We start from the raw sequence: 23,253 nt of genomic DNA on the forward strand, positions 1-23,253 counted from the left end.
TTCCAGCTTGGCCCTGTGGGAACAGCAATAAAACCTTTGATATAAAGTAGTTTTTTCCGGTTTGAAAGGATGAAGGATGAATTAATTGCTGTGTTTCATCTCAGGTAGCTTATGTGTCATTTTAATGTTTCTTGTTTTGGCACAAGGACAATGCACAGCTTGATAAACTATATGGTAAGGGGAGCTTGCCATATTAATGGCTTTTTTGTTTTGTTTAGAATTTTATAATCAACTTCTCTCTCTTTTCTCTTATTCTCTCTATTTCTCTTTTCTGTCCCTGTCTCACCACTTTTTCTTTATACCCTCCCCTCCCCTCCCCTCCCCTCCCCTCTCCTCTCTCTCTCTCTCTCTCTCTCTCTCTCTCTCTTACAGTGGAGACCTGAGCGTGACAGGCAGTGCTCATTGTACCTTCTCCGTGGCCCAGAAGGCCATCGGCAAGGACGACTTCACTCAGATCCCAGAGGGGGTCAATGGCGTGGAGGAGAGGATGGCGCTCATCTGGGATAAAGCTGTGGTGAGAAAAGACACGTCACGCACATTTCTTCCATCTGGGGCCCGCCCTGCAAAATGAGGATGTCAGAATCCACGTGAATTTATGGCCATTTCTTTCTGTGTGACATGAAGTATCTCTGTCCGTATTTGCAAGGTACAACAACAGTACAGACCTCAATAGAAAACAGCAATATGCACGTTTTCAGTTACATCCAGCCAATCTGGGTGGTGGAGCTGGTCACTTTTGCTGTGTTTTCAGACAGGTCAAAGAGCAGCATTATGTCTCTGCATATCGCCAGCCACCTGCTTGTCACATAGTGGCATGTAATCCACGGTGATCATGGACTTAAACCACATTAACCACTTACATTATCTTATGTATTAACTCTTTGACTGCCAATGACGAAATGTCTCGTCATATTTTGCTAAGGTGCAGACTGCCAATGACGAGAATTACAAGATGTTGTGTTTTCAGTGGTTTTACACTAGATGGCGCTGTTTGCTAACACTCCCAGTGAAGCAAAGAAGCAGCAAATCACGTGATCGCAAAAAAAACAACCACATTCACTTCCATGTTAATGGAATTGGAAAAAATGCCATTTCTCTGCTTTCTGTTCCAATTGGCGAAAAAAATACCTACTTTCAACTGCCAATAACTATGGAATGGATGATGGATGACACTTTTTTTTACAAGACTCGGATACGTCTTTTAAAGCGATCGGGGGATCGATCATACTGGAGATAAATATTCTAGGTTAGTGAAAACACTTGAAAATCGCTGGCAGTGGCTTAGCAAACAATGTTTTATTACTGCCAGTCAAAGAGTTAAGCATCATTTAGGCATTCCTTGCTGCCACTGTTATTCAGAGTCATTTAGATCAAGTACAGGTCTTTCAAACTTATTATTTATATATTATATTACTTAATATTCTCTCTCTATCTCTCTATCTCTCTCTCTCTCTCTCTCTCTCTCTCTCTCTCTCTCTCTCTCTCTCTCCCATTACCAACCAGCATCCCCTCCTCAGTGCTCTTGTGTTGTTCCCTGCAGTCTCTTTGCTAACAGGCAGGGGTTTGTAGATTTAGACAGCTGGTTGTTTATGTGTTTGGGGACTTGGTGGCACACCACTGTCTCTAAGGTTTAGCAACACACAAGCATACTAAGTAACACACGCATGCATGCTTTGTTTGTGTGCATATCTGCATGTGTGTACTGCTGGGTCTGTATGCCATGAATGTTGCTGAAACTCTCAAATATCCTCGCCACACATCCGACCTTGTTTGAAACAACCTAACCTGTTTATTTGTTTGAAACACAACCTAACCTGTGTGTATGTGTTTGTTTGAACCCCCCCCCCCCCCCCCCCCCCCCCACAGACCACCGGTAAGATGGATGAGAACATGTTTGTGGCGGTGACCAGCACCAACGCGGCTAAGATCCTCAACCTGTACCCCCGGAAAGGCCGGATAGCCGTGGGCTCCGACGCCGACCTGGTCATCTGGGACTCTGACTCCATTCGCACCGTCAGTGCCAAGACTCACAGCTCGGTGAGTGTCCACAGGTCCAAGAACACGAATTGTGGGTGCTTCGGTCCCCATAAAGTCATATAAGAGGGTATAAGAGGGTGATTACACTGAGACAGGTCGCTACAGGAGCAGATGTTTAGCAACCTCTCGGCAAACAAAGGCCACAGAACGTTTTTTATGCTGCCAGTGCTATGCTGTACGTGCAACTCCACGCCTTGTGCTAAAAAGTTGAGAATATTGAAACTTTCATGCACGTCAAAGGCAATGATAAGGATTAAAGGGAACTAAAAACAAGCAGTTTTCTGTGAAAAAGGTACCAGTACACCTTTGAATGTATGTGACCACGAAGATAAACAAACGATGTAACAATTGAATCATGTGATGGACTTGGAAAGGTCGGCACTAAGGTTTTACTTATTTTCTGGAAATGCGCTTCATCCACTTCATTCAATCCAATTAATCCAATTAAATAAGCAGACATGCGATATAGACAGGGTCAGGCTATACGCAACACCCTGCACTGTATGTGATAGTTGGCTAACCAGCCTACAAAAAATATTAACTTGTTGTAGAAAATGTTCATTCACAATTAGCACAGTGCACAGTGGAAAATGTTTGTCTTTCACAGTGTTGAAGCCATAACAGTTACGGTAGCTGTTCCTGTTGTGTCCAGCCTTCAGCACGATAAACTGTAACTACTCCACATAATCCATACTGGGTTTTCATTCAATACATTTTGTGCAGTTGTGATTGGACAGGATAAATGTATATGGGCTGAGATGGGGGTGGGGGTGGGGTGGAGCTTTTGTGTAACTCGCTGTGGGGAAAACATAGTTTTAGAGAGAAAAGAGTGAGAGAGACGCATAGTTGGCCACCTTCCAGTGACCTCCGAGTTCCTCCGAACAGGAAATGAAGTCCCAGTAGATGTCTATTACTGTACACACTGTGTTCACTCTGCATATGGCCCTTTCATCAGCAGCAGTGTTGCCAGATTTTGCGAGAGAAATAAGAAACCAGGTCTATGAAAACAAGCCCAAAAGAAGCGACTATAGGCCGCATGACCACTTAAACCTATATGCATTGGCTATTACAGGATCACAACTCGTCGCTTGTAGATCTGCTATTTTCAAACAAATCTTGAAAAAAAAAACATTTTGAATATTTTTCACAACATTTCAACAACAAATCTGGTAGGGGGGTCCCTCTCCCAAAATAAATTTACATGGGGGGTCCGACTCCATGCACAATACATATTAATTTGGTGGTCCTTGACATGAAAATGTTTGAGAACCACTGGTTTAAGCAATATTAGGAAAGAAGCCCAAATAAGCAACTGCATTTTACAAACAAGCCCAAAAACCCACAACTACCAATAATTTACAAGCAACTTTACAGACAAACAAGCCCAAAGTCGCTAATAATAAGCAGATATGGCAACACTGATCAGCAGCACAGAATGGATCTGTGATCAGTGGTGGACTGATGTACTTCTACTCAAGTATCATACTTAATTAGAGTTTTTCAATTTATGCTTCTACTCCACTACATCTCAGAGGCAAATATTGTACTTTTTACTCCTCAACTGTTATTTGAAAACTGCAGTTGCTGCTGGTTACTTGCATCGCGACACATTGTCAATGAGTGTGTGCATCGGTTATTTTCATTTAAATAGGCCTTATGGGATTAATTCATGTATCATTCCTTCATGTAATCCTGTACGTCTGGGTCCCAGGGAGACACCACATTTCTTGTTTGTGAACGCCTGATCTGCAGTGTTGAACTCTGTTTATATAAAACGGATAGATCCCGTCCTAGATAATGATTGGCCGAGCCGCATTCGTAGCCATTGTAAAATACTGTTAAACACACACCTGGACTGCATGTATCAGTGTTACTGTGCCAACGGCGTGTCTACAATATCCACCGTTGGGAACCTTCCATGCTGCTCTGGGGTATCCTTGTTTGTGCAGACAGTCTTTTAGTCAGCCTTTCGTCAGTGTGTTTACTGTAATGTTTGAGTATTTTTCACATGTTAACTGAGGACAATTTACAAAGGATTGGAGAGTAGACGTAATGTAGTTGGAGGCAACAATCCGATTGCATCCACATTTTTATTGTTTAGTATTCCTTTATTGTTTATTATCCAGTTTCCAGCATGATAAGCTGTAACAACCGCACACCGCAGCCCCCTTCCACACACACACGCACACGCACGCACAAACGCACGCACACACAAACGCACGCACACGCACACACATTCCCCTGGAAGTGGATGGTGATGCAATGATCTATGTAGACTATACAGAAGATGAGTAGGGCCTCAGGGAACATCATAGTTTGCAATGCAGAAAACATGGTCAGAAGAATCACGGAATGGGGACATAAACATGGATTTCACATTACAGAACAACACAGAAGTGTGTGGAATTTGGTGATTTGGAGGAGATTCTGATAAAACTTTAATTAGAAGAGTCTGTCCTTTGCAGAACTCCGTTTGAGCTTCTACATTTTCCTCTGCAAGTGTGAGTGTAAATCATCAGCGTACAGTAAACCAGTGGGTCTGAGACATTTTCATGTCAAGGACCCCCAAATTTATATCTATCTGAAAAGATATTGTGCCAGGGACCCGCCGCATAAAAGGAGATTTGTGGTTTTCACAGTTTTTCACGATTTTTTAAAATGTTTTGAAAATACCAGATCAACAAACTCAAAACATGTTGCAATGCGACACATTGCGAGTTTGTAGATCTCTTTTCTAGACAAAGTACAAAACGGCACAAGCACGGACACTGATTTACTTCTGCTCCATGTTAATAAATGCAGCCATTCTCACTGGCCGTGCAGTGCACGGATGCTCCACTCGTGCATGAAGTTTGTCCGTGCGTATGAAATGCATAGACCAGACGTCCCGCTGTGGCCAGGTTTGGTGAGAACGGTCACGCACAAACCTGCAACGCAAATTAAGCGTGTGGGCTTTATTGCACCCTTGGTGGGTTCCAACTAACATGGTTAAACTGTTCCTCATTTTGCAGGGGACCCCCTGAAACCCCCTCAAGGACCCCTTGTGGGTCACTTTGTGAATCACTGGTTTAATAAATGAAACAAACACATCATTAACGGCTAAATTCAGGGCAGAATAGCTATCCAAAAGATTTTTTATTAACAAGGGAAAATGGGCAAAAATGCATAACATCCAAATCCCCCCCCCCCCCTAATTTTTTTTATCATCTAGAAAACCAAACTTGGAAACAAATGAAACAGATTTTATAAGGCCCTGGATGTGTCAGAATAGGCCATGTTAGGAAGCACTGGCACAGGAAGTTTTACCAGCACGCTGCACTTCCTGTTTACGCTGCAATAATTGAGTGAAGAAAAGATTTTAATGTGGAACAAAAATGGCCAAATGGGGGGTGTGTAGAAAGAATGATGATTGAATGGAAGAATGAAAACATTGATGAGGTAATGCACTGGTTCTCATCGTGGGGTCCGGGGACCCCCAGGGGTCCTTGAGGGGGTTTCCAGGGGGTCCCCAGCTAAATGATTGATAGTTTGCAACCAAATAGTAACTCAGAGAGTGTACCCTGAACCCCGAGAGAGTACCCCAAACCCCACGTTGAGAACCGGCCCCTGCTCACGGGTAAAGTAGACTAAAAAGGGTGGAAATAAAGAAATAATCTCCACTGCCTTTATCCGAATGTTAGCGGTTCCACTGAGGCCCACAGGTTCTTGCAGAGTGATGTCACCCTCTTCATTTCCTGTTGCGAGTCCCTCCAGATAACAGAGCAGAACATAGCAACGCCACAGCTCCCAGAATGCATCCACCTTCGGCACGCACTGTATGTAGTACTTTGATGTGTGGCTGAATGGGAATGCTAACTGTTTTACTGCCCACCGTCCAGGGGGAACCCCCCCCCCCCCCTTGCAGTAAAAATACACACACAGCATCTCAGTCTGTTATCAGCAGGAGTACATCTGGTCTGGATTGCTTATTGTTGTTAGGCAACACCCAAACATACACACACACATAATATGTGTGTGCGCGAGCAACACTCACTCACTCACTCACTCACTCACTCACTCACACACACACACACACACACACACACACACACACACACACACACACACACACACACACACACACACACACACACACACACACACACACACACACACACACACACACACACACACACACACCGAGTATTATGCACAAAAAGTGAGCAGAGTCATATGTGTACAGCTATGTGTGCGCGCCTACTGATGTGCAAATGGTACAGACAGGCATACAAGAGTTAGCTGCGCACGCACACACACACACACACACACACACACACACACACACACACACACACACACACACACACACACACACACACACACACACACACACACACACACACACACACACCAAACAGCTCTGTCATGACCTCATGGCTGGCAGACAGCGAGCCTTAGTTCTGTCCTGTTCTGGCCCAAGTTTGGAAGCCAGTTGAAAACAGAGCCGTGTGCAGAGGAAGAGAGCAACAATGGAAGCAAGGGAGAGAGAGAGAGGGAGGGGAAAGGGAGAGAGAGGGGAGAGAGGGAGATGGGGGGGAGGGAGAGAGAGGGGAGAGAGGGAGATGGGGGGAAGAGAGAGAGAGAGAGAGAGGGAGGGAGGGAGGGTTGAGGGAGAGAGGGGGCGTCACAGATTACAAACAAGCATGTCCAGAAAAGAAAGTTGGGCGGACCGACGAGAAGAATGACATAAATCAGCGAGTCCCAACCTGTGGGCCCGGGACCACTGGCGGGCCCGGCCGTGAGGATATTGAAAGTGGTCCCCCAAATAATTGGATATACACTATCATGGTAGTTTTTCCTTTAAAACCTTGAAAGATTTGTTTTAGTGATACCAACAATAAATAAGAACTTAACCCATTAATACCTGGAACGCATCTGTGTCACTTAAGATGTCTTTGGCTATTCAAAAATAGCAGATATACAAGCTCATAGCGCGGCACCGAGTGCCGCGCTATGAACTTGTAGATCTGCTATTTTTGAAAAATCGTGAAAAAAAAATATGTTTAGATTTTTTTCCAAAAACTGTTAGGATTTAGATTTTTTTTAAAGAATCGCCTCAGGTCTTAAAGGGTTAAAGCATACTACGTTAGTTAGTTCCATTGATCCAAGCTGGAACACGATCGATTGATTGATCATTAAAAATAAAGTTGCTGTCGTGTTAAGCGGTCAGATGGGTGGGCCGTGAACGCTTTCCGGATTTTCAAGTGGGCCCTGATGCACCAAAGCTTGGGAACCACTGAGACAAATCAAGTGAGGGAGAGAGAGAGAGGCAGAGAGAGAGAGAGTAAGGTATACTGTGTCATTGGCAAGAAAGCTTCATAGTTGAGTAGGTCGAGTTTTAGGAAATATTGCAGCTTAGGACTCTCACGTCAGTAGGAACCATAGGATTCATCTAGTTAGGTTCCTTGATTTGGTTCCTATAGCTGCTCCTTCGCTGCATAGGATATCCCATAAGGCTGTGCGGCAAAGCCATTAAATTACATTTTAAGATTCTTCTAAATAAAATGTATAAAACATAAAATGAAAACAAAAGTGTCATCCAGAGTTACATTTCCTTGCGCAAGAGGCTTGATTACTATGGAAATCGTTGGGATGTAGCTGTGTGAATCATATGATGCTAATATCTTTCTGGGTTTTCTCAAATCATGCAACCTTTTGTACAGAACCAGTACCTAAATAAACAATCCTAACTAGGTACCAATATCAGAGGATATGTTCCTCCAAATGAGAGAGAGAGAGAGAGAGAGAGAGAGAGAGAGAGAGAGAGAGAGAGAGAGAGAGAGAGAGAGAGAGATGCTATGGAGTCATGAGAGAGAGAGAGAGAGAGAGAGAGAGAGAGAGATGCTATGGAGTCATCAGGGGCCAGCTGTTTGTGTACATGCCAAATGGACACGTATGAATAACAGACAGATGAATGACGAGAGAAAGAGAGAGAGGCAGGGAGGGGTCTGATTTCTCTCCCCTCTTTCCCACACATGTTGGTAATTAATACTGAGCCCTATTATCCCTCTCTCATTCTCTCTCTCCCGCTGTCCCTCTCTCATTCTCTGTCGCTCTATCCCTATCCGTTCTCTCTCCCTTTCTCCCTCTCTAAATTTCTCCCTCTCTCATTCTCTCTCCCCCTCTATTCCTCTCTCTCTGTCTCCCCCTGCCCCCTGTCCCTCTCTCATGCTCTGCCATTCCTCCATTCTCAGTTTCTCCAAAACTATAATCCCGCTTTGGTAATGTTTTTGGTTGTAAAAGAATGTTGCATTTTTAATGATAAATTGATACCGGATCTTCCCTTTAATGTTACCTCTCACTACACCCTTGTCTGCTCCTGTACAGTTACAGTACGTTAGTCTCGCATAGCTAGACGTAGCAGAGATCTCCGATGTACTTGAATCAAAGTATAGATTCTTCTGGTCAAATATTAGTCAACTGCAAGAGAAAGTTGCTCTGCTCAATTTGCACTTGAGCAGTTTCAGTACTTGCTTTTTATGTATTCAAAAGTACATGCTTTCCATGGGGTGACTAATCGATAGAAAATACCTTATTTTTTGGGTGAACCCTTTAATTGGTTAATTCATAATATACTTGTTTCCTTCCTAGAAATGTAGTGGAGTCAAAAAATAGATAAATGTCTTTGTGTCCGAAAATACGAATACTCAAATAAAGTACAGTTTCTCAAAACATAAGTTCAGTACTCTTAAATACTGTAAAACTAACTTTGTTAATGTCCACCAATGGCAGCCACTAGTCTGTGTTACAATGTTTTACTTCATAGGCCCATTATATTAATTCGGAGTGTCAGATCATAATGTAAAACACAATGGTCAGCTTTGTAGGGCTGAGCGCTGTGGTCACGCATTCCACACACTACACATGTTAGTGTACTTGATTTTTAGCGCATGCACAAACACATGATCACATATGCATGCACAGAAAGACACTGATTGGTCATGAAAATTATGGCTGCCGGCAAGCTTAAGTTTACGTTCTTTAGTTGTGAGCTTTTGCGCTAGCATCACACACACACACACACACACACACACACACACACACACACACAGACACAGACACAGACACAGACACACACACACACACACACACACACACACACACACACACACACACACACACACACACACACACACACACACACACACACACAATTAAACCGATAGACAGGATCGAACCAGGAAGAGCTTACTGAATAGCAGCTGGACCAAATTATAACCATCAATGAGTTGAGACAGGTCCAATTTACAGTACCCATGTTGCTGTTTTTTTCTAATTTAGTTTACTACGTTGGAAATTGTATGAATGTATTATTTATTATTGATGTAATTTTTCGGTATGTCTCTGTTACCCCACCCCCCTCAACACGTATATTCAAATATAAGCATTTTTGTCAATAAAAACGTCAATCAAACCCCCCCGATTTTAAAGCGAGAGAGAGAAACGAGAAAGAAAGAATAACAGGATTATGACAGGTCCCACAGATGCGTAGCATTTGTCTGCTGTGTTGTGAAACTCAAGTGCTGCCTGTGCACAGCTGAACAATTTAATTACTACACATTTGGCTGGAAAAGTCTCATTTGACAGCTCATTACATGGAAGACCTACGGTATGATAATGACCTGTGCTCTTGCACAATTCTCCAATTCTCTCTCTTTCTTAGAGTAGCCAATAATGTTTTACCCCCTTTTGCTCCCCAATGTAGTTGTTATGCCAATTAATTCCTCCCCACACGCATTTCTGTGTTGTCACTGCTGACTCACCTGCCAGTGAGGAGCCCCCACCGGGAGCAGGTAGAGCCTTCGTCCTACTCCTCCCGCCCAACACTCCCCAGTGCCGCCCCAGCCTGTAGGAGTACGTGCAATGACCAATATCCCCCTCCCTGCCCGACTTCCCTCCCCCGAACATGGGCCAATTGTGTTCGTATAGACGCCCGACAAAGCTTGATGCACCACGTGGATTCGAACCCACAACCTCTGTGGTGTTAGGCAGGGACCTTTTACCACTGCGCCACCTGAGCACCCTCTCTCTCTCTCTTTCTTAAGTATTTCTCTCTCTCTTTCTGTATGTTGTGTATGGATTTATCTCTGCGTATACACTGTGGTTTGCATGCTTTTAGCATGTGGTGAATTTAGGGCTGTCACAATTATTACTTAATCGTCTATTATTTCAGATAATCACAATTATTTTTGCGCAATTGTCGTAATCGTTTCCATGTGGAAAAGGTTTAAATACATTTTGAAACATTTTCAAAATATAGTGTAAATAAATAGCAGAGCTCACTATTTCTGGCCATTTCAATTTTTTTATTTTATTTGATGATATTTGATCGTGACAGCCCTATGTGCATCTGTATGGGTTGTACTGTATATTTGCTTTCCGTGATTGATAACACAATGCCCCTTCCTGTGTGTTGCTTTAGGCTGCCGAGTACAACGTGTTTGAAGGCATGGAGCTCCGCGGTGCCCCTCTGGTGGTGATCTGCCAGGGCAAGATTGTCCTGGAGGACGGCAACATGCACGCCACCTCCGGCGTGGGCCGCTTCATTCCCTGCACTCCGTACCCGGACTATGCCTACAAGCGCGTCAAGGCCAGGAAGCAGGTGGGTCTTTGCGGTCGGCTTTGTGCTTTTTTAAACACCATCATGATGGACATTTGTTGTGGGGTTCTTTCAGAGAACTTGAGGCGAGGCAAGTTTATTTGTATAGCACAAGGCTATACAAAGGCTACAGGTGCACAGATACACTCTGTTTAGTTTTGAAGTGCACACGTAGGCCATTGTCTCTGCCTACTTGGATGTACAGCATGTTGGACGTGTGCGTCGATTTCATTCCTCCATGCAGCAGCAGCACATCAGATGCACTGTACAATAAGTAGGACTTTCACATGTCTGCAGATGGTGTAGAAACAGTTATGACAGTGTACACTGTATAGGGGAGGTATGCTTTTCCCAGTGTGGATAGCCATTTTATACCAAATGCTTCATTTGGTCTCTTAAAACCCCACTTACTAGGCTTTCCCAGTCGTGTCCTAAAGTAGCAAGCATAGCTGTTTGTCACAGTAAACATGTTTATTTAGGTTGCTGTGGTGCGGACCCAAAAATGCCTGGTGTTTTTAGTAGGGACAGAAAACGGCTGGCCTGAACAGCAAGCCATATCCAAACAGAGAAGACAGAATCTGTCTGTCCTCCTGACTTTCTGTCCATCTGTCTCATTCTAGCTCTGTTTGTCCATCTGCCCGTTTGTTTGTTCACAGCTAAGCAGGGATTAATTGCAGTCCTGTCCACTGAATTGTGTGTCGGGGTAAAAATAGCGCTGGGAGTGTGTTAAGGCGGATCAGAATAGCCGGAGAATGTGGTAATGGTGCCTTTTATAAGCAGTGTGAGCTCATTTGTCTCGTAGGAGGACAAGGGAGAGAGATTGGAAAAGGAGGACAAATAGATGCGGGAGAGGAAACAGGAGATGGGAGGAAAAGGGGAAAATGGACATCAGATGTTGTTAATAACGCTGCATAATCTTTCTGTTTTCTTCTATTTTGTTGCCTCTGTGGTGAGATCAGGGTGGTCAGGGTGACCTAATTAAATAAAGAACACATAAAAAAGTAAACGCTTTAATCATGGGAATTCAGGCGCATTAACTGTATGAATGGCGTATGCCATGTTATGAAAAAAAACAATAGACTTTATTGTGACAATAAAGTCACAATTAGCTTGTTTAAATTAAAGACAAAATGCATGGACATTTTAGCTGTGCTCAACGGTAGTTAGAGAGATGGAAGCTGGGAGGGGAGTGAGAAATGAGAAGAAAGAAATTGAAGAAAGAAGGAGAGATGGAGCCGAGAGAAGGGAGCGGGGTGGATGCGAGGGAGATAAGTTTCATATCAAATCAGACTTTTATAGGTCAACCAGAGGCTGTGCTTTGTCAAAACATTCCCTTCTACGAGGGTGGTCTGATGAGTGTAGAACATTGGTTCTCAAAGTGGGGTCCGGGGACCCCCAGGGGTCCTTGGGGGGGTTCCAGGGGGTCCCCAGAAAAAGTAGTTAATACAGCATCACAATCATTTTAACCACTTTATCGATTTATACGTTGGATTTATACGTTGGCTATTCAATTCGATCAATTTGGGGGTCCTTGACATGAAAAAGTTTGAGAACCACTGGTGTAGAAGAGGTGCAACGTCCATGAATGTGCATAACTTGTGCGTATCCACACAAAAGGGCTGTCAGTAGGTATATAACTCATGGCAGTGTGACACGTCCAGACTGCAAGTACTACACTCAGACTAACTTTCAGAAGAATATTTGGGGGGAGGAATGGTACTTAATCAACTCCTTGCAGCTTTTCTTACTTTGTTTTATGTTATGAGGATGAAACAGCTTTTTGATGTGGGTTTTCACTGGTGGAGGTACTGCTGGGCCTTATTTCTATGAAAACCATTGTTCTAGAACTCATTCTGTGGTGAAAGCAGGACCCTGTTTTGCCTGTCGGCGGTGTAGTGGTCAGGAATACTTTCCTCTAAAACTACCCAAAGCCTGTTATTGATGTAAATAGGAGCTATGATACCTCTAGGGATTGGATTGATTATCTGGCTGCTCAACCCGGGACCATTTTTACAGCAGACATTCTATTTAACATCAACCGTGGGTGTTTCATTTCAGTGAATTTGATGCTGGCACACAGAGAGACCTAAATGAAACACACCCACAGTTAACAGTATTACCTTCAGCTGTGTTTACCTGTCAAAACAGCTGCTGTTGTAGCTACACAGGTTCAACAAATGGCCACGCATCATACAGATGTCTTTTCTGGAATTTATTTTCACACAAATTCTCCAAACTCCTTCAAACAGACACTGTGAAAAAAAAGAAATAAAGACATTTAGTTTGTCTCAACTTCTGGGACAGTTACAAGGATCCATTAGATCCATTATTTCCAGTGACTGAGAAACATTGTCTTTTGTCAGGTCTTTCATAATTAGTGTCATCAGCTAAATAAACAGCTATTACAGTTAACGTTGAGAATTTAAAGTGAATTGACCATAAAATGACTTTATTCTCTCTTCTCTAATTACTTAAACTGAATACAGATCTTAATTGTAAAGCCTGAATACAGATCTTAATTGTAAAGCCTGTAACATTGTCTTTTGTCAGGTCTTTCATAATTAGTGTCATCAGACAAATAAACAGCTATTACAGTTAACGTTTAGAATTTAAAGTGAATTGACCATAAAATGACTTTATTCTCTCTTCTCTAATTACTTAAACTGAATACAGATCTTAATTGTAAAGCCTCCCCCCCACCCCCCTCCCTCCCTGGGCCTGTAAAATCAAACCCGTATGACAATTCCTCTACTCATACTGTAGCTGTTTGAATGATGAGAAAACGGTGCTGTTTGTCAGCGTTGGCCATGGTAACAGTGCAATGTTTATCCTGGTAGCAGACAGTGTAGCGTTTTCTTCATTAACAGATGTTCCTTTTAACTTGGAAGTCAGCTTCCAACCCTTTCACTGAGTCACCCCACTGACAGGAAGACAGTGGAGGGTCTGTCCACTGAGAACACCACGTTTTAATGCTCTGTGTGCGCGCACGTGCGTGCACACACACGCCTTTACTGTATGAGTCTACTATCGATTGGGATTTTCCCATGGATGGATGTGTGTGTGTGTGTGTGTGTGTGTGTGTGTGTGTGTGTGTGTGTGTGTGTGTGTGTGTGTGTGTGTGTGTGTGTGTGTGTGTGTGTGTGTGTGTGTGTGTGTGTGTGTGTGTGTGTGTGTGTATGCATTTATGAGTGTGTACATGTACACATTGGTGTGTGTGAGACTTGTGGTTTAGGGTTTAAGGTTTTTATTGTCACATGCTCTTAAAGTACAGCTGTGGTAACATTGCAGGAAGTATAGTTGTACTTAGAGCCTCTTTAACATTGTGGACATGAATAAAAATACAATAGTATTAGTCCTAATACTACTCAAATTAGTCATAACAAAGTAAAAAGGCACTGCATGGCATGTGTGTGAGTGTGTCACCAGTGTATCTTAAGAAGAGAGAGAGAGTGTGCGTGCACGTGTGTGCACACGTGCACATGTACGCATGCATCTGTATAGTATAAATCTGTAACTGGTTCTCCGCAACAGGATGTGAAATATGCATATTTCATTCAGGCACAAACGGTTACACAAACACCCATATGAATGTAATAATAAACAGGTGTGGGCATAGAGACAGCTTGGTTGTATTAAAGACAGCTTATCTGTGGGGGACTCTACGCACTATAGAACATGTCCCTTTGACTCAAAACCCTTCTTCTCCTCTTTTTATATCAAATGAATATACCTCGCTCTGTTCTGTTGCTTACGGTGTTGGACAAAGTACTCAACCCCAGTACTTGAGTCAAATATTATTCAACTGCAAGTTAAAGTTGCTCAGTCAAATCTGTACTTGAGTAGAAGTGCTGGAGTACTTGCAATTATTCAAAAGTACAAATTGTAAAGCACATTTTTGTTTTCATATCAATGCATTGCTCTTTTGACATTTCATACCCCAAAATCTGACATTTTGAAATGGCTATAAACTCACAACGTTTCGCTTCGCAGCATGTTTTCAGCTGGTAGATTGGATATTTTCACTATTTCTGAAATAGGGCTTTAAGGAGTTTGGGTCCTCCTGGGTGTCCTTTCCTAGAAATGTAGTGGGGTCACATGTACAATATTTGTCTTTGAAATGTAGTGGAGTAAAAGTCCCAAGCTTAAAAACAAAAAACAAAAAAAAACTAATACTCAAGTAAAGTACAGATACTCTAAAACTTTTCTCAAGTACAGTACTCAAGTAAAGTTGAAGTCATCAATTTCTGTGTGCGTGTATGTAATCCTATCTCTCTCTCTCTCTCTCTCTCTCCTATGTAGCTGGCGGTGCTGAGGGCAGTGCCCAGGGGCATGTACGACGGGCCTGTGTCTGAGTTCTCCATGTCGCGCGGCGGTACCCCCTCAGCCTCGGCCCGCACCTCCCCCACCAAGCAGCCCGTCAGGAACCTGCACCACCAGACTGGATTTAGTCTAGCAGGTAACCCCGCACCCTGCGGTGAGACCAGCCGTCTTACTTCTAATCATCCCTCCATATCTGCTCGTCCATAACATACACAAATCTAGATGTGGTTTGGTTTTGAAATATTTGTACAGAGACCCATACAGAGCCATACTTTAAGCTTCACTTTATTGTAGTGAATAAAAGGTTATTTTGAGGTTATATCTGTATGGTAGAATATGTTAATACAATACAACGAACTGATTGTATTGGGTCTCCCTGCTCTTCTGTTGAGAACTGTAGATCCTGTGGTCTGGCGCTGTACTGGTCGACAAGCGATTCCGCCTGAAGGTCAAAATTCAATTTCTCCCCTGACGTGCTCTATTAGCTCAGTGGTAAAATATGTCAGCACTTGCACAGGGGACGCGGGTTTGAATCCCTGGTGAAGACATGACAGTTACATAGTGCAGCTTTGAGTGATTACAGGCCCACATTCTGACGCATCATCTTCTGTTGAAGTCTCGTAGTCGATGAGTCAGCGCCTCAACAAAAACCCCTAACAGGTCAGGTCACTACATGTGTGCACGTTTAACCTTTTCTGGAGTTATATAAGCTCCCTCCATGGTGGTTTTGATCTTTACATTCATACTTAAAGATGAAACCCTCTGGAAAACTATAAAATATAGAGCTTTCAAATGCAGATTACTAAACGCTCGCTGATTTCCAAGACCCTGTAGGAACGCATAAAAAAAGGCTTCATAGACTAAGATATCAGACATCTGTGGAGTTAAGTCATGGTTTATTTAGCAAAAGCCTGCCTAATGAGGTTGATCATCATAACAGTGCATATGAGACATAAGACATCTGTTCATTATACAATCCACTGATTGACAGTCTGATTGCGCCCATATGTAAACCTAACATTAGATTACATCAGATTACAGTAAAAAAAAGTTTTTTCCTTGAGTTACTTGACATCGGGAGTAATGCAGAATGTGCAGCAGACTTATTTTCCCACATTGGTCACGGTGTAACCTTCACAGGAGCTAAATGACACTTGACCCCTATTTACGCCATTGTCCGTAGTCTCCGTTGCCAATCTACAAGCTCACAACACGTCACGTTGAGACACTTGTGTGAGCGTGTAGATTGGCTATTTTCGCTGTCCCTGTTTTGGGCATGTCACAATTTCTCAAAAATTTTCACAATTTTTCACAGTAGCAGATCTACAAGCTCGCGATGCGAGGTGTTGTGAGCTTACAGATAGTAGCCAAAGTATCAAATAGCCAAAGTATAAAATAGGGCTTAGCCACTTTAGCCCAAGCATCTCTATTCTGGGGGAAACTTTGGTTTCCATCTACACCAAACATTGATTTGGTGTAGATGGAAACAAGACAGTACAGAGGCAACTCATGTCCAGTTTACTAAGTCTAGTGGGTTTAAGTGGTTAAGTGGTTGACTAAGAACAACTTTTCTGAGCAGTGCAGCCTCTGCTTGCCAGGCTGACTCTGGGCATATGGCTGTGGGCACACAGAGGTAGTGGAAATCAATTTGAACACGTCAGCCTTTGGTTGGTTGCCTGGCACACAGAAACCCACACTCCAGTTTAGAATAACAAACACCAGCGTAAACTGACAATCAAGGCTTGAAAGAAGGGCTTTGCAATGAAAAATAATTTAAAAGCTGATTGTTTACTCATTTTCAGAAAAGAGACAGGTTTATTGCGCAGTATTAGTAAAATATACTAAAACAAATGTGGTTATTTAACAGTGGCTTTTACTCTCATGCCATCATTCGCATGTTATTCAGTTAGTGGTTATGTCAATCTGTGAATTAAAGCCTATATTGTCACTGTTAAGCAGAAACCTCAATATTTCATCTTTTTAAAGTTTTTTTCATAAATGAATGCCCTATTGCAACACATTAAACACTTCACGATGCTTCACGGACCTCACATCTATAGTTCAGGCCGCTCTCACAGAACGCTGTCACACCTACGTCGCAGCTTACCACTGCTGGGGCCAGATACATGAACGTGCGAAAACGGTTTCGACCTATGGGCTCGAGTCACAAGCTTGCACATGCGATTACGCACGTAGGTGGCACTACTGCGCATGCGAGACAACGTGAAACGACGCAAAGAAGCCCCGCGACGTCACCGTCAACAAACATGGAAGAAGGGGGAAAACGGGGGTATGCGCTGGCCGAGCAACTCCACGGAAGTGAATGGGCGGGGGTTTCCGGTTACCACTCTAGTTCTTTTATAACTCTATGTGCCAATCCATTAGCCAATTTGAATATAGGATAATGACATTTGTCACCAATGAAAAGTATCAACACGAGCTTGTGACTATAACTACATGAGATCCATTAGAACACTGTTTTTGTTCGAGTTTTTTTACATTTGGAACAGTTTTGGAATACAAAAACTCCACCCGACAGCGACGATACTGTATGTAGTTTTTCCTGGTTTGTTTTGAAGAACCAGCCTGCACAGGCATCATGGTTGATGTGTGACACAGCAGTTCTTCACAGGCATCATGGTTGATGTGTGAATACTGGACATCAGTGATGATGAAGGGCAGAGGAAAGGCTGACCTCCACTGGAAGGAATTTCACCATTACAGGGTGGCTAGACTTCTTCCACTTTCCCAGGCTTTGCAATGGTGATGCTGTGTGTAGTGTGTGTGCTTGCGCGTGTGCGTATATGTGTCATGCAGTTCTTCTGCCTTTATGAGGATTAAATAACATAATCAATGTAATGCAGTCCATGTGGTATAAATGAGTGTGTGTGTGTGTGCGCGGGCGTGTTTGTTTGTGCGCGAGTGTGAATATGCGTGTGGGCCTCCTCATTATGAGTCGATCATCTACCCTACAGCGCGCCTACCCCAGACATCACCTGCAGAGATGATTTACTTGTCTGGACGCTGATGTGAAATATCATTGTCTTAGATGTGGTGTACAGTACACCAGACGTACATCATTATGATGCGACACTGGGGGATCAATCCCACAGTACTGTACTCCACACATACACATTCCTATATATCGCTACTCATTGTGATCGTGTAGTAGCAGACTCCTTGGCTCATCCTTTGGAAAAACCCAAATAGAGAAAAGACTGCGTCCTACATGTATCTACCAATAGCTCCTTTTGTTGGACAGATGTGAACAATATTTCAGCCGCTTTCAAACAGCTCACACTCAGCTCTTACCGAATCCATAGCATTTATAGGAGACCACATTACATTTGGTCTGGATACACACTTTATTAATCCCTCATAAGGGGAACTTACATTAAAACTATAATAAAACAGTACATGTACATTTGTGTCACAATAAGCACACTGCAAGTATCAGGTTTTCATACCAGTGGCATTTTTGTGCCACGGCAAAATCCTGAGTGTTTTTGACAGTGTGAAAAAAGAAAGGAAGTATTCCCTCTGGAAAGAGAGAAAGAAGAGATTGCTAAACAATCTCAGCATGAGTTTTCCTAATCTAATGGTTCAGAGGAGAAGAGAAGAGGATATACCGTATGTCTGTTTAATCCTGCATCTAATCCTGCACTGGTCTCATATACCTGAGCCAGTCCATCTCAACTCATGTGGGGGCACGTTCTAAGTGGTCTGTCGTACGTGGAAGTTTAAAAATAGAGACCTATAATCTTGTTTATGTCTTTGCAGATTTTTGACTACACTGTAGACATAAGGCTATGTTGTATTGTGGTGGTAGAGTTCTTTTTAATTGCTAGGATTCAAATTATGATTCAGATTCAACAGAAAGAGACCAGAAAATGAGTGCAGAGAGATGGAAGGACATGCAACAAGCGCAGCTGGAATCGAACTGGGAACATTTGCAATTATACGGGTGACGCACTGACTGGTCAGCTACTGGTGTGCCCTAGTGATTCAGATGTGATTCAGCCCATGTAATATGGAGTAATGCCATTTTTTTAATTCTAGGTGTGACACACACACACACACACACACACACACACACACACACACACACACACACACACACACACACACACACACACACACACACACACACACACACACACACACACACACACACACACACACTGTATCACATATCATCACACAAATCGTAGTTGTTGTTTTTTTCTTAGCAACTAAATCTGGAATTGAAAGAGCTTGATTTTGCGGAAGAAGCGTTTGGTTCTGAAGAAGCCTAAATGAATCATATCAAAGGGAAACTTCACTGATATTTATGTGAATCCCATAGTTATATTGTGAAGAAATGCCATCAAGTCGCTGCTGGCCTACATAAAACGATGCGTTTAGCCGAGTTTAAGTTGACAGATGGCCATTTTCCAGCTAGGGTTTAACAAATGATCAGGCGGGCTGCATTTCAAAGGCTGCCCGTGCAATAGTCCGGTTCAATGTTATAAATAATGCCAGAAAACATCTGCCGTGTCTTTCTCAGCCCAGGTCAACACTAAGAACATTACTGAACAGTATGATGTGATTCATGATTGTAAAAACTCTCTCTCTCCCTCCCTCCCTTCCTTCCCTCCTCTCCTACTCTCTCTTTTCTCATCTCTCTCAATCTCTCCCTCCACACAGCTCCCACCCCAGATGACATCCCCATCAGGCCTGCCGGACGTCGTATTGTAGTGCCCCCTGGTGGTCGTTCCAACATCACATCCCTCAGCTAAATGGGTGTAGGGAATGGCAACCACACAATGATGGCAGCCACTGGGTGGGAGGGAGGGAGGGAAAAATGGATCGATGGAGAAAGGGAGGGGGGGGGGGGGGTGAGATGGTGAAGATGATGAAGGAGAACATTAGATTAAAAGTTAAAAGAACAAAACACTGAATCCTCATGCCTTATCTGTCACAATGCTACCTTTGCTCGGTTGAAAACAGTATTCCTTTTCCTGGTTGTGTGTGTTTGGGGGAGGGGGGGTTATGCCACAAAGCACTGAATATCGGCACTCGTTTTAATCACATTTAATAAGGTCAATCTTGCACCAAAACACACAGAAAGCCAAACTGTAGGAACACAGTGAAAACATCTCAATGTTATCAGCCACATCCAAGCCGTAACGCTATGCTTTGGTGTTCGGATGCTCAAAGTCATTTTCTAAATGTCTCACCTCACATTCATCCAAGAAAGACGCCGCTTGTATTCATTTAAAGGGAAAATGAATACTGCTTTTCTCAGAACAATGCTACGGTTCTTCCATCCCGTTCGGCTTGTAATGTCACACCTTTTGGTTGCGTAGCCTACAGTTTATCCTCTGTGGTCAGCAAGAAAAAAAATTAAAAGAATGTCTAGTTCCCTCTTTTAGCAATGTAATATCATGCAGTACCATTGATTAGCTCTAGGTGGCATTGTGTGTACAGTAGATGTAACGTAGCTTTGTGAATGATGTTTTTCACACCCTGTGTGGTTTTGTTGGACCAAGGTATTCTTTTCAAATCTCAGAGCTGGAGCATTGTTCCATAGGGACAGAGCCGATGTGACCCATGATGACATTTGTCATTGGAAATCCCAAAGTCCCGCACTGTTAAACATTGCAATTTAAGAGCTTCGTTTTCGATCCGTCAAAACTCATCCATCCAGGACTTTACTGAAATATTTATTCTCTGGAAAAGTCACGGAAGGTTGATGATGTAAGATTGACAGTGCCAGAGAAATAGCATTTTAGAGTGCCATTCCGGAGTACCTCAGGGCTTTTGTCTTTTCTAGACAGTGGCACTCTTGCTCTGACAAAATTGATTAATTACCATCCCCAGGGCTTATCAATAGCATAATTATGTATGTAAAAAATAAAATAGAATAAACAGAAACATTGAATGAACAGACTTTGTGAACCCGAAAGCGCATGATGGTTGTGGTATTCATGTTTTTTCCCAAAATGTAATTCTGCTTTTTTTCCCCCCCTGCGCTTTCTCATGGCTGTAAAAAAATTAGAAAGAAAAAAAAAACATTGTGAGAAGGCATTCTTTGCATTTGCTTCCTGCGCTTTGCCTGTTCATGTCAAACTTTTTTGCAAAACATCTCCAGAGAGGGAAAAGGGGGGGCGGGGGTAAACTCGCTAATAAGTAATACCAAGCTCAGCTGTCAACTTGTAATGATGAGCTTTGTAAGCAAGGACAATGACAAAAAAAGCTAAAGCGAATAAACCATAAAGGAACTAAAAACCTGCTTTGATATAACAGTAATGCACATCTGGCTTTTGTTTTTCCTTTTTTAGTTCCTGACAACACTGGGCTTCTGTTTGAGGACAAAGAAAGTGAAAGACTATTCATTCCTTTCACAATCATGAAAAAATTGATGATTTCTAAACCAACATTAGCCCTCGATATCAGCAATATAGTGTAAAGCTATACACGTATTCCCCTGGATTGACCACTATGATGCTATTATGGTGATGGATGGGATATGGGATGTGTCTGTTGTTTTCTATGTCTCTGGTCTGTACACTATTCTCAAACAAGGCAGAGGATCATGGTGCATTTTAGACTGAGCAAGGACGGGGACCTTTTGTTTTGCAGGGAGGGAGGAGTTGAGGTAGGAGAGGGGGATGTTTCTGGTTAGTGGTGGTGAGGTGGAATTCCGAGGCAGTCTGGTGGTTTGTTCTATATTTATGTTCATTTGACTATCTTTGTTAATGTTTTTATGTTCTTTTTTTTTTTTTACTGTTGTATCAAGAACCCAGAGATGGCAGGTCAAAAAAACGTGGTGTGTCGTGGAGGTATGATTTGTTTCCTGAATAAACATGAGTTACAACAGAGTGGCTGCGGTAAATTTTTATTCAATTTTTCCAAATGTGTGTGCTAGTGTACAGTATGTGATTTTAAAGAGCGAGGGAGGTGCCAAAGGCGTTTCAACAAATCTGGAGGAGCTCAGGGAGAGGAGCCTGAAGTTGGGCCAGATTTTGACAACATTCTTTAGAAAGGAGGGGAAAGCAACAAGGACAGCCAGGGTTTTTATTGGTGAGTAGCATTTTGTCTCAATTACACTTTCAGGCCTTGTGATCATAAATATTGTACAATGCAGCTTTAAATGCATATTTTTTTAGATGCTATACAAATAAATTAGCAGTGGTAGAAAGTAACAAATTTTGAGGTATTTTTCCTTTACTTGATGAGTATTTCCATTTTTCATACTTCTACTCCACTACATCCGAGAGGCAGATATTGTACTTTTTACTCCACTACACTTATTTGAAATCTTTAGTTACTGGTTACTTTGTAGATTTAGATTATTATTACAAAACAGACATTAACCACTATTACCCTATTTTATATTCGGTTCTTTTAAAAAAGCGGATCTACAAGCTCACAACGGGTCTGTATTATTTTTATATAATATATATATTTTTTACTATCATTGTGTACTACCAAAAAACAATCGGACATTATTCACTCACATAAGGGTGTACGTACCGGTAGTAATCAAGTAACCACTTAAATGAGCTTGTCGATCGGCTATTTTCAGCGACAGCTTTCCCCACAAAAAAATAAATAAATAAAACATACTAGTATTGACCCCTGAGGGACTCCGATTACCCATATGGGGTTTAAGTAGTTAAATGTGTACTTGTAGTACCTTGTAAAAACACTAGAGGGAAGCATCTCATTGTGGCAGGCAGTAGGTGGGCAGTGTGCACACACATACATTACACACACAACTCTATCCATGATTTTTTGTGGCCGTGATTTTGGTTTGTCCAGTTGGTTAGTGGTGTCTATACAGACAGTCAGGGAGTGGTATTAAATGTCTGATATCAGCAGTGTTGGAATTTACTTTTTACTGAAATGTAGAAATACTCTCTTATTATAAGTAAAATTCCGGAATTCAAAGTTTACTTGAGTAAAAGTACAAAAGTAGTTGTATCTACATTTTGATCATGTTTTATCAAAATGTAATTAAAGTACCAAAAGTAGAAGTACTAATAATGCAGAACGTGCCATTTCACAAGTTTTCAAATGTATATAGATCTTTTGAAATCTTTTGATCTACAAGCTCACAATATTTGTCTCTGAGATGTAGTGGAGTTAAGTAGAATTAACACATTGACTGCCAGAGTTTATTCATAATGTACTCACCCCTGTGCCAGCGATTTTCGTGTTTTTAAGAAAAATTAAGAAGATCGTATTTTATGCAGATATTAAACCTTTATAGT

At 42.3% G+C, this 23,253-nt stretch overlaps 1 protein-coding gene across 2 annotated transcripts in view; it reads left to right on the plus strand.

The window, feature by feature from the left end:
- Positions 1–19,818, plus strand: part of dpysl3 (dihydropyrimidinase like 3) — a 57,442-nt gene extending 37,624 nt beyond the window's left edge. Inside the window, exons 10-14 of one of the 2 annotated variants that reach the window (XM_080436355.1) lie at positions 373–514; positions 1,867–2,037; positions 10,499–10,678; positions 14,975–15,149; positions 19,682–19,818. In XM_080436355.1, coding sequence (XP_080292481.1) covers positions 373–514; positions 1,867–2,037; positions 10,499–10,678; positions 14,975–15,149; positions 19,682–19,773 — 760 coding nt within the window. In that variant the 3' untranslated portion in view covers positions 19,774–19,818. The remainder of the gene's footprint in view (positions 1–372; positions 515–1,866; positions 2,038–10,498; positions 10,679–14,974; positions 15,150–19,681) is intronic. The other variant, XM_080436356.1, reaches the window with a different exon arrangement.
- The last annotated feature ends 3,435 nt before the right edge of the window (positions 19,819–23,253 follow it).

Source organism: Gymnoscopelus braueri (genome assembly GCF_963280865.1).
Source record: "Gymnoscopelus braueri genome assembly, chromosome: 8".
NCBI classification, from domain to species: Eukaryota; Metazoa; Chordata; class Actinopteri; order Myctophiformes; family Myctophidae; genus Gymnoscopelus; species Gymnoscopelus braueri.